This window comes from Labrus bergylta, chromosome 4 (genome assembly GCF_963930695.1).
Source record: "Labrus bergylta chromosome 4, fLabBer1.1, whole genome shotgun sequence".
Taxonomy (NCBI): Eukaryota; Metazoa; Chordata; class Actinopteri; order Labriformes; family Labridae; genus Labrus; species Labrus bergylta.
The window spans coordinates 19,516,864-19,528,532 of NC_089198.1; the positions used below are offsets into that span (position 1 = coordinate 19,516,864).

The window sequence follows — 11,669 nt, forward strand, 5'->3', positions numbered from 1 at the left end:
GCAGCATCTTTCTTATGTTGCAGTGAGTTCCTGCTGTGTGTGCTGGAACTTTGCTCCTCCAAATATTTCTGTCTCTCATCACTGGTCCTGTCAGTGAAGACAATATGACCCAAAACTTATCCTTCAAAAAAGCTCAGAGAGATCTGCAATCTGTTAAACAAAAATATAGTTCAAACAGCTGTTGTATTTGTCATGTGCACAGCTGTGTAGTCCACTGAACCACCAGTAGGAGGCGGACGTGTTCATCTGCACAGGAAGGATTCACTACTTTATGAATGAGCTGCAACAAGAGCCTATCCGTGTTTACACCAAAAGGCTTTCGCGGCAACATGCATTTTACATATGACCTGTAGACTCAACGAAATCGTTCACACTATTTGTTTAGAAAGTGTCTTTGTGCCTGTGATGTTTGTCAAATCAAGGTAAGATGACGAGGCGCGGAGATTCTGCATCTGTGCGTTACCAGCTAGCTGAAGCTAACGGTGAGCTAGCTGCTGTGTTATTATGCAGAGAGGAAGCTACGAGGGGAGAGATGCAGAAAAGAGGAGAAAGGTGAGAAACTGAAACACATTGGGAAGCCTCAACATGACCTTTACTCTGTTTATAACGTGACAATGTCGTTTGGAGCCCATGTGAATAGAGCTTTTGTTAATAGTTTACTGTTATCATGGTTGTAAACATGTGAATGTATGCCTATGTGTATGATATGATTATGTCATTAATAACAACCCTGTAACACATTGGTTAAAAATATTTAAAAAACAAAGAAGGGAAAACACTCTGAATTAACATGGTTCAATCTTTATCTCCCTATATATGTGGACAACAAATCTTCAACACCTCACGGTAACTTATTCTCTAATTGTCTCTTTCTTCTCAGGTGTGGTAGCCATGTGAAGTGTTATTGGAGGCAGTGATGATGTCTCAGCTGGATGAGGTTCAGACACTGACCCAGCAGGTACGACACAGGTAGACTAGAAGCAGGAGCGATGAAAGAAGAAATCAAGGCACAATGTGAAGAGGAGGCTTTCTTTGAAGACCAGGACTTCCCCCCTGAGGACATTTCCCTTCTCTGTGACAGCTCCACGCCCATCGCCAGGCTGCAGGGAGACATCACGTGGCGACGCCCACAGGTACCGAAGCCACAGTCAAGGGGAAATTGGAAATGCCACAGGGAATTCTTTCAATGGTTGTTTTGTCAGAGCTTATAGGATGTTGATCAAATTGAGGTTGGCTAGGTTTTTTTCTCACCTGTCAGGATCCGTTCAGCTGCAGAGGGATTTCCCTCATCAGGTGGGGGGGGGGGGGGGGGGGGGGGGGGATGTATTATGAAATAGGCCGTGCAGTTTAAACATTATGGTTCGGTAATTCAACACTAGAACATGTTTAAAATAAAGGATGAAATATAAATGTACTTTTCCATGTCCATCATCAAGCATCCCAACAAAATAATATTTTGTTAAGAGGTGTTAACCTGTGTGTTCATAACAGCCTAACAGCTTTTTTTTTATTTTTCCCATACATTCCAAATCCAGGTCCTTATTAATTCAGAATAAATAAATAAATAAATACTGCTTTATGTCTGTTTCTCTGCTGCAGGAGATCTGCGAGTCTCCAGCTCTTTTCCCTGATAACATCAGCCTGGGTCATGCAAAACAGGGTTTATTGGGCGACTGCTGGTTTCTCTGTGCCTGCTCCTTCTTATTAAAGAACAAACATCTTCTGAACAAGGTAGCTCCCTTTTTGTACAGCACCTCAATGAACTGGTCAATAGGCAGCAAAGTGGTTTGATTATGTTTTCCTAAATAGAAATATCAAAAGTATGTACCACACTTCTGTACTGACCTGTTCTGCGACACTCTGCAGGTGTTTCCTCCAGACCAGCCACAGTGGGGGGACAGCAGGTACAGGGGCTCCTTCCAGTTTCATTTTTGGCAGCAAGGACACTGGACAGATGTAACCATTGACGACCGTTTGCCCTGTATCAATTCCACCCTTTGCTTCTCACGCTGCCACTCGCCTATTGCCTTTTGGGTAGCCCTGTTAGAGAAGGCTTATGCCAAGTAAGTAACTTGTAATAATTCCTCTATTGTGTATCAGTTAAACTTAGATTTTAGGTCGAGCTTCCAGAAAGTTTGACTGACATGGCAGTGCAATCCCAACATGTCAAATGGAGTTTTGCTCGCTGTTTCCTGTTTAGGCTTCATGGTTCTTACGAGCGACTGTGGGCGGGGCAGGTGTCCGAGGCTCTGGTGGATGTGACCGGGGGTCTGTCAGAGTGCTGGAGTCTGGGAGCCTTTGGGTCAGAGGAAGAGCAGAGACCAGAAGAAGACAGTGACCAGGTCAGGAGGAGAAGGCTGGACCTTAAACTTCTGCACCCAGTGAAAGACAAGTGTGCGATCAGCTGCTCCACTCACAGCAGCCCTGGAGGTCAGAGAGTAATAATGCTGATATTAATAATAATAAGCAGTATCTGAATAATAACCTTATTTTATAGCACTCTTTTTCAAATTTGGATTTACAAATTGCTTCACAAAGGCTACAGAAACAAACATGTTTAAATAAAATGTATATCAGTATAGAGTGAAAGAAAAAAGAAATCAATATTTGAAAGTATTATTACAGAAACATGGTGACCTCTATGACTGCTCTAGGTGCCAGTGAGCTGGGTCAGTACCATGCGATGACTATCATGGAGTGGTTGGATGTGAAGACGGTGTCAGGGAGTGAAATCCTGCTGCTGAGAATCAGAAACCCGTGGGGAAGATGCTGCTGGGGAGGAGCATGGATAGAGAGGTAGGATTGTGGGTCACTTCATGTGCTTCATAGATTCAAGATTTGTCCTTTTTAGATATGTGGAATAACTTAGCACATAAATAAGAAAAAAAAAATGTCTAAATCACAAAGGAATTTGAGATACATACATTTTTTAAAGGGGCTCTGTGTAACGTTCAAAAATACTGCATTTGTAGTGATACCGCAGGCTGTTAGGCGAACTGCACCAGTAACCTGTTGCTCGCTCTCCCTTGCGTGCTCGTCATACGTGCTCGTACGTACACAAACGAGCATCATTATCGGCCACGAAACACTGGATATTTACCAGAATAATGTTTACAGAGGAGGTAAATGGTCATACACATGTGAAAGTCTGTGAAGGAGTCTGTGTGTCTGTATTCATTCTCCAGCCTACAAACGACAGTCTCTGCAGGCACTGGCTGAGAGCAGGAGTGTGTGATGAGTTTGTCCGCCTTTAAGAGCTCCTAGGGCGGATAGAAGTGTGTGGAAGGCGGCCTCTGGCTGTAGTGGGAGTGTGTGATGAGTTTGTACTGTTGATCTCTGTAAGAGGAATGGAGTGAGGAGGACGTTGAGAACATGCATAAAATGTCACTTCCTGGAGCTTTCGCGGAAAATACGACCCGGGGAAACTTTTTATACAGGCAACACAGACAGACAGTGAACATCTACTTTTTCACATCAGTTAACCGTTCGCTTATTAATGGGCGATTAAAAACGATTTATACATGTAAAAAGTTACATATAGCCCCTTTAAATAAATATATAACTTTTAACTTTCATAAAACTGTTTATGTAAAAAAAATGGATCACCCGATAGAGGGTGCACCCTGTGTGCAAAGGATGAGCCTTAACTGCAGTAGCCCTAGGTTGCATGCTCACCCAAGGGTCCTCTGCTGAATGTCTTTCTCTCACAGTTTTCACTTTCCAATAATGGGAAACAGGTCCAAAAAATCTTCAAAATAGAAAAGGAAAATAAATGATAAAATACAAGAAATGAAATGTAAATCAAATAAAAACTGAATAAGTGAAATCTGCACCCAGTGTGGACTCATGAAGTCTGTCACACGTTTAGCAAAGGAGCACCAAAGCACCATGCAGATTTGAGTAGTCGTAGTGTAGTATTAAGACAGCCATGCTGGCACTCACATGTACTTTTAAGCATTCAAGAAGTCCAGATGTTAGGTTTAGGTGCGTCCACATTCATTCAAGGTAACTTCTCTGCAGTGGTGCTGGTTGGAGTTCTATCGACCCCGTTTCTGCTTTGGAGCTACAAGCCAGGGCGGCTGATGGCGAGTTCTGGCTGGGCGAGGATGAATTCATGTCCCAGTTTGATGATGTCACTGTTGGATATCCAATCAGTGAAGAGGGCCATCTTAAGAGCATCTATACTGGTAGGTCACATCACTTTTTGTATAGTTACAGTTACTGATTTTGATCTCTTATACACACTTTCTTAACATTTCCCTCTTACAGGAAATGTGCTGACTCACAACCATCAGCTGGCGGGCCGGTGGATGAAAGGTCACTCAGCTGGTGGCAGCCGAAACAGCAGCAGCTACAGCAGCAACCCGAAGTATTGGCTCAAAGTATGCGAGAGAGGAGAGGTGCTAGTATCTCTGCTACAGCATAAAAAATGGAGACATACAGAGAAAAATGCACAAACACCACAGGAGGACAGTGGGAACACAAAGCACCAGCACTACCAGGCTGTCGCTCTGCACATGTGGAAGGTTTGTACCAAAAATTATCAGAAACGATGTTGTCGTTTTTATTTTTTTATTTTCACTGATTTTGTTGTTTTCGTTTCCAGGTGGAGAAGAAGCGTTTTAATCTGAGCCGGATGTTGAACAAACGTCCTTGTGCTTCTACTCACTGCCATGCCTATGAGAGAGAGGTGGTCCTGCACGGGCAGCTGGAGCCCGGATACTACCTGCTGATCCCCAGCACCTACCAGCCAGGAGTCGAGGCCCGCTTTCTTATCAGGGTCTTTTCTTCCTCTTCCACATCCTTCTGGTGAGTGACAGTCTAAAGCATGAGAAAGTCATCAATGTCCACATATCTCTGAAAAGGGCTGCTTGAAACATGCAGCAACATTTCTCTTTATAACCAAATTCAAACAATTTTTATTGTCCCAGAGCAGATTGTTATTGTAGTAACAGGTGACAAAAAATGGGGTTATGACCTCTGACAAACTTCACTCTCAAATCAATAGAAAGAAAAAGAAAACTGAAAAAGAGCATGGCACCATGAAAAAACATAAACTACCAGTAAACACAAACATCCAAAGAGGAATACAGAAAATAATACTTCAACATTAGGTAAGTAGCAGTTTGGCTTCTCATATTTCCAAATCCAAAGTTTAAAAAAAAAAAGGAAAAATAGATTAAAGAAGGAAGATAAAATTATATAAGTAGGATCTCTTTAATCAAAACAAGGTTCAAAAAGAAAAGGTGATCAAATTAACAATATACAAAATGTTAAAAATAGGTTACATTTAACATAGTTTTAAAGATCAAAAATTCTATGTCCTACCATTCAATGAAGAGCAAACTTTTTAGCAGTTCTTCTCCCATTCAACAACAATCTGTAATAATCCCTTAAACATACAGTTTCATGTCACAACTGTGTTTTTAATTCATGTGTGATGAACAAAATATGAAAGTCATGTGAGTTTACCATTTTTCCCCAAAAATGCATGAAAAAGAATTACATAGTGACACCTGCTGGTCATATTGAAAATCATGTCTTAAGAAACAAAATAATAAACACTTGAAATTGGAAATAACTCTATCCTTTTACACTGCAGCAAGAACTGCAGTCAACCCATTCATTTCCTTTTTTAAAAAAAAACAATGATGGGTTTTCCTATTTTCATGTCTCACCATGTAAAGTGCTGTATAGAATGTTTCATGTTCCAGATTAAATGTAACCATTCTTGACAGACCTATGATGGTATCCCCCCTCAGTGCCCTGAAAAGCCCAGCACCTTCACTGCCATTAACTACTGATGGAGAGTGGGAGACAAGTTACTTCCGGGGCTCGTGGGTGGAGGGAACGACTGCCGGAGGAAGCAGGAACTTCCTGTCTTACTGGCAGAACCCACGCTTCCCTTTCACTGTGTGTGCTGAGTCAGCAGAGATGTCAGGGGTTCATGTCAGGATTACCCTGCACCAGAGCCGTCCTGACACTCATCTGCACCCTATTGGCTTTCACATTTACAAGGTTGGTCGAACATGATGATGGGAGATTACCTCCTCACAAAAGCGTTAAAGTTAAAATGGCAGATTAACTGATCTTCACTCTGTGTCCAGATCCTAGAAGCTGAACCTGATCAGACGTTGACCAGGGACCAAGATCCTGTGGCCAGCTGTGTCCCTCACTGCTACACTCAGGATGTCAGTCTGACTTGCTGTCTGTCTCCTGGAGCTTACACCATCGTGCCCTCCACCTATCAGCCCAACTGCTCAGCAGATTTTACCCTCAGCCTGGCTCGCAGAATTCATAGGTGGACCTGGATCATTGCTTTTTAATCCTTTAATAAGCTGACAGTAGGCGCTTTAGATATCAATATTTCTTGACTTTCAGAAATGATGATGGATTTTGTGTGTCTTTCAGGAAAGTTGTGAAAAGCCGGGAGATGCTGGGAAGAGCCATTGAGGAGGTCAGTTCTCTAGAGAAGTGTAATGTTATGCCGAAAGAGATTAGAAAAAGTACAAAAACCCAATGCAAAGTCCTGCTGCAGCAACTTAAACTTGCACTTTTAAGTCTGTGATTGTGGTCAGAAGATGGCAGCACTATGTAATCACTGTCTCTGTGTGTTGTGTGTTTCTGGGCGGCAGATCTCTCACATCTCTGTGATGCAGAGCTAGTTCTCTGGGACTGTTGCTGCTCCACTGACGTCGGCTCACCTCGCTGTGCCTCTTGGCCCATGATGAAAGAAGCGGTCCCTTCGTCCACCCTCACTGTGGATGCCATGTGTGTGTTCATGTATGTGTATGTACTTTATGTGTACTGTCAGAGGCTGAGGAGGCAGGCGGGCAGATTTAGTGGGAATGTGTGTGTCGGGAATCCTGGAAACCCCTTTATCCTGAACCGCTGAGGCTCAGGGCTGAAGGGCAGCCACACATTCATCAGCGATTAGGACATCAGAGGTTGTCGGTGGGCTGGGCTGCTAATGAAGTATGACGGGACTGGCTGGTGTAAACAAACAGCCGCCATTGAAGAGGGCCGCCGCTGGTCTTGCTCATTCACTCACTGGTGCGCCTGCCGGCCCAGAACAAAGGACCCTCTCATGAAGGTCTTCACAGAGGCGCAAGGGGCGAGGGGATGGTCTCCGACAGCAGAGCCAACCAAACCACACTAGACCATACCGTGCCATACCATGCCAGAACAGTCCTTCTGTCTCTCACCAACCCCCTGCGGATACTCTGCTCCTTACCTTGCTTGCAATATTTGTCAGTTCTTCATACCCTCTCTCAATAACAAAATCGGACTTAAGAAGTCCACATAGTTTCTGACTCCATCCTTGCCTCCCAACCTCCCCCTCCCCACCGCTCGGTCCACAGCTCTGGACCTGAACAGTGCCGCAGTTTGATGTTGCCGCACAAACAGATGACAAGCGGGCAGATGAAGGGATGAAACAAGGGATGCGGCACATCAGAGGAGGCCGGCTCATATGAAGGAGCTGCCAGTCCTTTTTGTGTTGTTGGTGTGAGCCTGCCCACAAGCACCCATGTCTGTTTGGGGAAGTCATGGGGTTTATGATTATTCATTGGAGCCAGAGTTAACAGACTATTACTCAGCTATAATTAACCTTACAGCGGTACTGTACTGTATTTATTATGTGAGCGGATCAGCTCAATGAGTTGTGATCAATAAAACGTTGAAACATAAAGTAAATCTTTGCTTTTGTATATGTTATCATTGGATCATGCATGTCTGAACCTTAACATTTACAGTCTAAGGCCTGAACTCAGTGTGAATAACACATCAGTTGTCGAAATCAATGTGTCATCGATGAGCTCCTGCACGCTCGTCACTGTACGGCGTGCGCGTACACGTGCACTGCGCGACGCCGTTCCTGCGCAATTCAGGTGGCTGTGGTTGGACTCCGAAAGGCTCCCACCTAAAAAAAATGAACAACAAATTTGACGCGTGAGTAAACAAAAGTTTCTGTGAAATATCAGCCAGAGAGTGGGGCTCCCCACGTCGTGACTGCATATGCACGGAGGAGAGCGTGAACGTTAATGAAGACTGTTGCGTGTAAAGCGAGAGGTGTGTCAGCTTCATTGCATGGTCCTGCATGTCCTGTGTACGCTTATCACCCCACATGAGAGCAAGCTCTACACATACAGTTGCATTTGAACCGAGGGACAGTAGCAACAAACATTAAATAGTATTTCATAATGGGGAGTGTGCCGTGTTGATAGCTGTAGCTTAGCCTGGCAGAAAGCCGGACAGGCCCTGAATCCTCGGTGTGTTAGTTGTTGAGAGGCCGAGGAAGTTGCGTCCATACTCGGCTAAAACAAGTGTACCATATCCGTGAAGTACGGGCAATAAGCGTGCAGCGTGTTTTGTTATATTTACAAAGAGGTTGGTTTACAAAGAGGTATTTACGTTTTCATCTTTAACAGGGTGTGTATTTGCAACTAACATGGGAAAGATGTCTATGTTGTATTAACAAGTAATACTTGTGAGACCACACTATTAACACAACCTGTGTTTAGTAACAAAAATGACCATGAAGTTGAGCCAAACCCTCTCTACAATTTACTGCATTGGTGAAGGTTGTCTGTATTGTATGGTTGTTATATTAGACTGCATACATTGTACAAAGGTTTTTCATGCAAACTGCCAAAGGAGTCTAAAAAAAAATGCTTTCTATGCATGTCACAGACATTTTAGTGCTTGTTTCCTTCACATCCAGTCTGAAAGATGATGACAGTGGAGACCATGACCAGGACCAAAGCTCACCGAAAGACTGTGAGAAGGAAAAAACTGAAGACGAGGACAAGGACCAGAACGCCTCCAAGAGAAAGGCGAGGCTATAGAAGAATTACTCGTGTGTGTTTGAAACATTAAAGTTGATTATAGGTCTTAGTAACTGTGGTATTGATCTGCAGATGGTGGTGCCAGGGCCAGGAGAACACCCTCTTCAATACAACTACACCTTCTGGTACTCCAGACGCACCCCAGGGAGACCAGCTAGCACTCAGAGCTATGAACAGAACATTAAACAGATCGGCAGCTTCGCCTCGGTACGTCAATCCTCATGACCTCTTTATGGAGGGCCTACAGTGGAGAGGGAGGGGTAGCCCTTCGCTTTGGTCAATCTGACAGCCAAAATCCACGATCACAAGTCTGTGCTGACCATTTCTCGCATACAGGTTGTTGATGATGAAAACATTTCTTTTCTCTTGCCAAGGTGGAACAGTTCTGGCGTTTCTATAGTCACATGATCCGGCCAGGCGACCTGACAGGCCATAGTGACTTTCACCTCTTTAAAGAGGGTATTAAACCCATGTGGGAGGTGGGTTCTCATATTTAAATACATTGAATCAGACTTCTCTTAATGTATAATAAAAAAGTTGACCTAAAACCCTGCATGTGCCTTTTGAAGGACGATGCCAATAAGATGGGTGGTAAATGGATCATCCGTCTGAGGAAAGGCCTGGCGTCTCGGTGCTGGGAGAACCTGATCTTGGCCATGCTGGGGGAGCAGTTTATGGTTGGAGAGGAGATCTGCGGGGCTGTGGTGTCTGTACGCTTCCAGGTAACAAACAAACACACACGCACTCTGGTTTTACCTTCATGAACTTCCTACTTCAGTATTTACAGACGTGCATTCTTGCTTCACTAGGAGGACATCATCTCCATCTGGAATAAGACAGCCAGTGACCAGTCCACCACTGCTCGTATCAGAGACACCCTACGTCGAGTCCTCAACCTGCCGCCCAACACCATCATGGAGTACAAGACTCACACAGACAGCATTAAGTATGTATGTCTCCTCGTTTTATTATTTTTTCTTTAACCTCTCTCTCTCTCTCTTTCTCAGATATAAATGAATGCATGATCGATGTTGTCATCAGAAGTAAATTGTGAAATTAGCTGTAATGTATGGATGATGTATTAAGCATCTAAGTTATGTAACAGACTGCCATTACTTTCTCTGATCAAATTGCATTTAGTTTTTAGTTATTTGAAAAGGCGACGTTGGGCTCTTAGAAATTATGTTTATTTTTTAGTTTCTGACATTTTTTTGAAAAACTAAGACATTGAAGTGCTAAATATGAGTTTTCAATTAGGATGAAGTTAGAAACTACGTTTTACACAACATTTAATGCTGTAAATACAACCTGTTATATTGATTTAAAAAGTTTTTACGAAAAATTATAATTATTCGTTCTATGTTAAAAAGAAAGAAAACCAAAATATAATTTGCTTTTGATGGTGTTGTGATTCTTCCTTCAAAAAAGTAGAACTATCTAGATAGTGAGTGTGTTTTACTGTGAAGTACTTCATCACTGATTGTTTGCAGAGCCTGGGAAGACTTCCATGGTCTGGTGAATGCTAGTGGTGGACGTTAGCCCCTCACACAGAGAACCTCTGCAAGAGTAAGAATTGTTGCAACACCAGCAAAACATTCTCAGAATTTTTTTCAGAATTTTGTCTCTTGTTAATTTTGCTTGTCCGTGCTTCTGATGCGTAGGTGTTTGTAATATGTGATGTGCTGGGGGATGACGTGTCCAGGAAAGGATACCTCAGTGTGGACTGGCGCTGTGTAACGTGAAGACAGGATCAGAAGACCTTTTCATTCTCTGTGTCAAATTGGAAATGAATAGAAAAGCATGTCGACAGCACACTGAACCAAGCCGAAGAGAGAAATATGCGTTGTTTTTAATCAACCAGAGACGAACAAAGCCTCCATTTTTTTTTTTGTCTTTTTTTTTTTTAATGCAAGATTTCACAACATGGTAACTTGCCTCCCCCAGAGGGAGGCCATGTTTGACTGGTGTTGACTGATCTGGTCACTAGCTGATAACAAAGTGTACTTGACAAAAGACAACAATCTGTTCAAATACTAGATTTCATTGCTTTACATAACATCAGACTTCTTGCTGTTAAAAATGTGTTTGTGTTAACCTGTTACATTGAGACTCAAACAGGGTTGCAGGCAGGAGTTATTTTATTACCGTGCTGTATTTTAACAGTTCCTCTGGACATTTCGAACTAAAAAGATTATTATTGTATACAATATATTTGTAAATACAGTCCACTTCAAAGATCACTCAACTGAATCAACTGTGATTCTCCATCTTTGACCTGGGCTTTGAATTCCCAAGGATGAAGACCATCCTGTGTTGGGCAGAAGCTTGTATAACGGGCATCTTAAGAATGGACTACCAAGCTGCCTGAATCACTGTGCCTGGCCGCAAGCCTGACCCACACCAGTTTTCCCTCTTATCTGTTTTGTTTTTATTCCCAGCCTTTTAAAGAGTCCAAGGAATGGGCTCTGCTTTAATGTCCTAAAACACTTACCTTCACTCTTTTTACATTTTGTAGTAAATTAAATGAAAATGGGCCCAGGGTCAGGGTCTGTTACAGTTTTTATCAATTCCTCGGGATCATTTTTTTCAACAATGTAAAAAAAGAAGACATAGTGTGTTGAAATACTGTAATGCTGCCCTTATTTAGTGGTGTGACGATGGGTGCAGGTGTGAATCAGAGGGGAAGAAGCACTGCTGGATGTACACCTGATGGATTATAGCAATAAATGTCAAATATGCATCTGCTGCTAAAGTTGCTTAAGTGTCATTTTCTTAAATAAATGTTCCTGTGTGATATTAGTGAAGATGGTGGATGAAGCCAAC

At 42.9% G+C, this 11,669-nt stretch overlaps 2 protein-coding genes across 3 annotated transcripts; both read left to right on the top strand.

The window, feature by feature from the left end:
• The first annotated feature begins 243 nt into the window (after window positions 1-243).
• On the top strand, window positions 244-7,695 carry capn10 (calpain 10). The gene is made up of 13 exons (XM_020634014.3): window positions 244-552; window positions 881-1,133; window positions 1,600-1,731; window positions 1,867-2,063; window positions 2,201-2,430; window positions 2,655-2,796; window positions 4,021-4,187; window positions 4,270-4,526; window positions 4,607-4,809; window positions 5,763-6,018; window positions 6,108-6,301; window positions 6,412-6,457; window positions 6,636-7,695. The coding sequence occupies exons 2-13, from the start codon at window positions 990-992 to the stop codon at window positions 6,663-6,665; spliced, it is 1,998 nt and encodes a 665-aa protein (XP_020489670.2). The 5' UTR covers window positions 244-552; window positions 881-989; the 3' UTR covers window positions 6,666-7,695.
• Window positions 7,696-7,823: 128 nt separating this feature from the next.
• eif4e2 (eukaryotic translation initiation factor 4E family member 2) lies at window positions 7,824-11,598 on the top strand. 2 transcript variants are annotated; one of them, XM_020634018.3, is made up of 8 exons: window positions 7,824-7,950; window positions 8,723-8,834; window positions 8,919-9,053; window positions 9,221-9,325; window positions 9,416-9,568; window positions 9,656-9,796; window positions 10,337-10,412; window positions 10,508-11,598. In XM_020634018.3, the coding sequence occupies exons 1-7, from the start codon at window positions 7,931-7,933 to the stop codon at window positions 10,370-10,372; spliced, it is 702 nt and encodes a 233-aa protein (XP_020489674.1). In that variant the 5' UTR covers window positions 7,824-7,930; the 3' UTR covers window positions 10,373-10,412; window positions 10,508-11,598. The 2 variants fall into 2 exon arrangements, with proteins under 2 accessions (XP_020489674.1, XP_020489672.1); XM_020634016.3 differs by having other exon boundaries at window positions 9,656-9,792.
• The last annotated feature ends 71 nt before the right edge of the window (window positions 11,599-11,669 follow it).

Bases quoted from the DNA above. Each gene is read 5' to 3' on its own strand.
- capn10 (XM_020634014.3), top strand. From the start codon at position 990: ATGAAAGAAGAAATCAAGGCACAATGTGAAGAGGAGGCTTTCTTTGAA. The intron at 1,134-1,599 runs GTACCGAAGCCA...TCTCTGCTGCAG, and splicing joins TCACGTGGCGACGCCCACAG to GAGATCTGCGAGTCTCCAGC. The intron at 2,797-4,020 runs GTAGGATTGTGG...ACTTCTCTGCAG, and splicing joins GGAGGAGCATGGATAGAGAG to TGGTGCTGGTTGGAGTTCTA.
- eif4e2 (XM_020634016.3), top strand. From the start codon at position 7,931: ATGAACAACAAATTTGACGC. The intron at 9,326-9,415 runs GTGGGTTCTCAT...TGCCTTTTGAAG, and splicing joins GTATTAAACCCATGTGGGAG to GACGATGCCAATAAGATGGG. The intron at 9,569-9,655 runs GTAACAAACAAA...TTGCTTCACTAG, and splicing joins TGGTGTCTGTACGCTTCCAG to GAGGACATCATCTCCATCTG.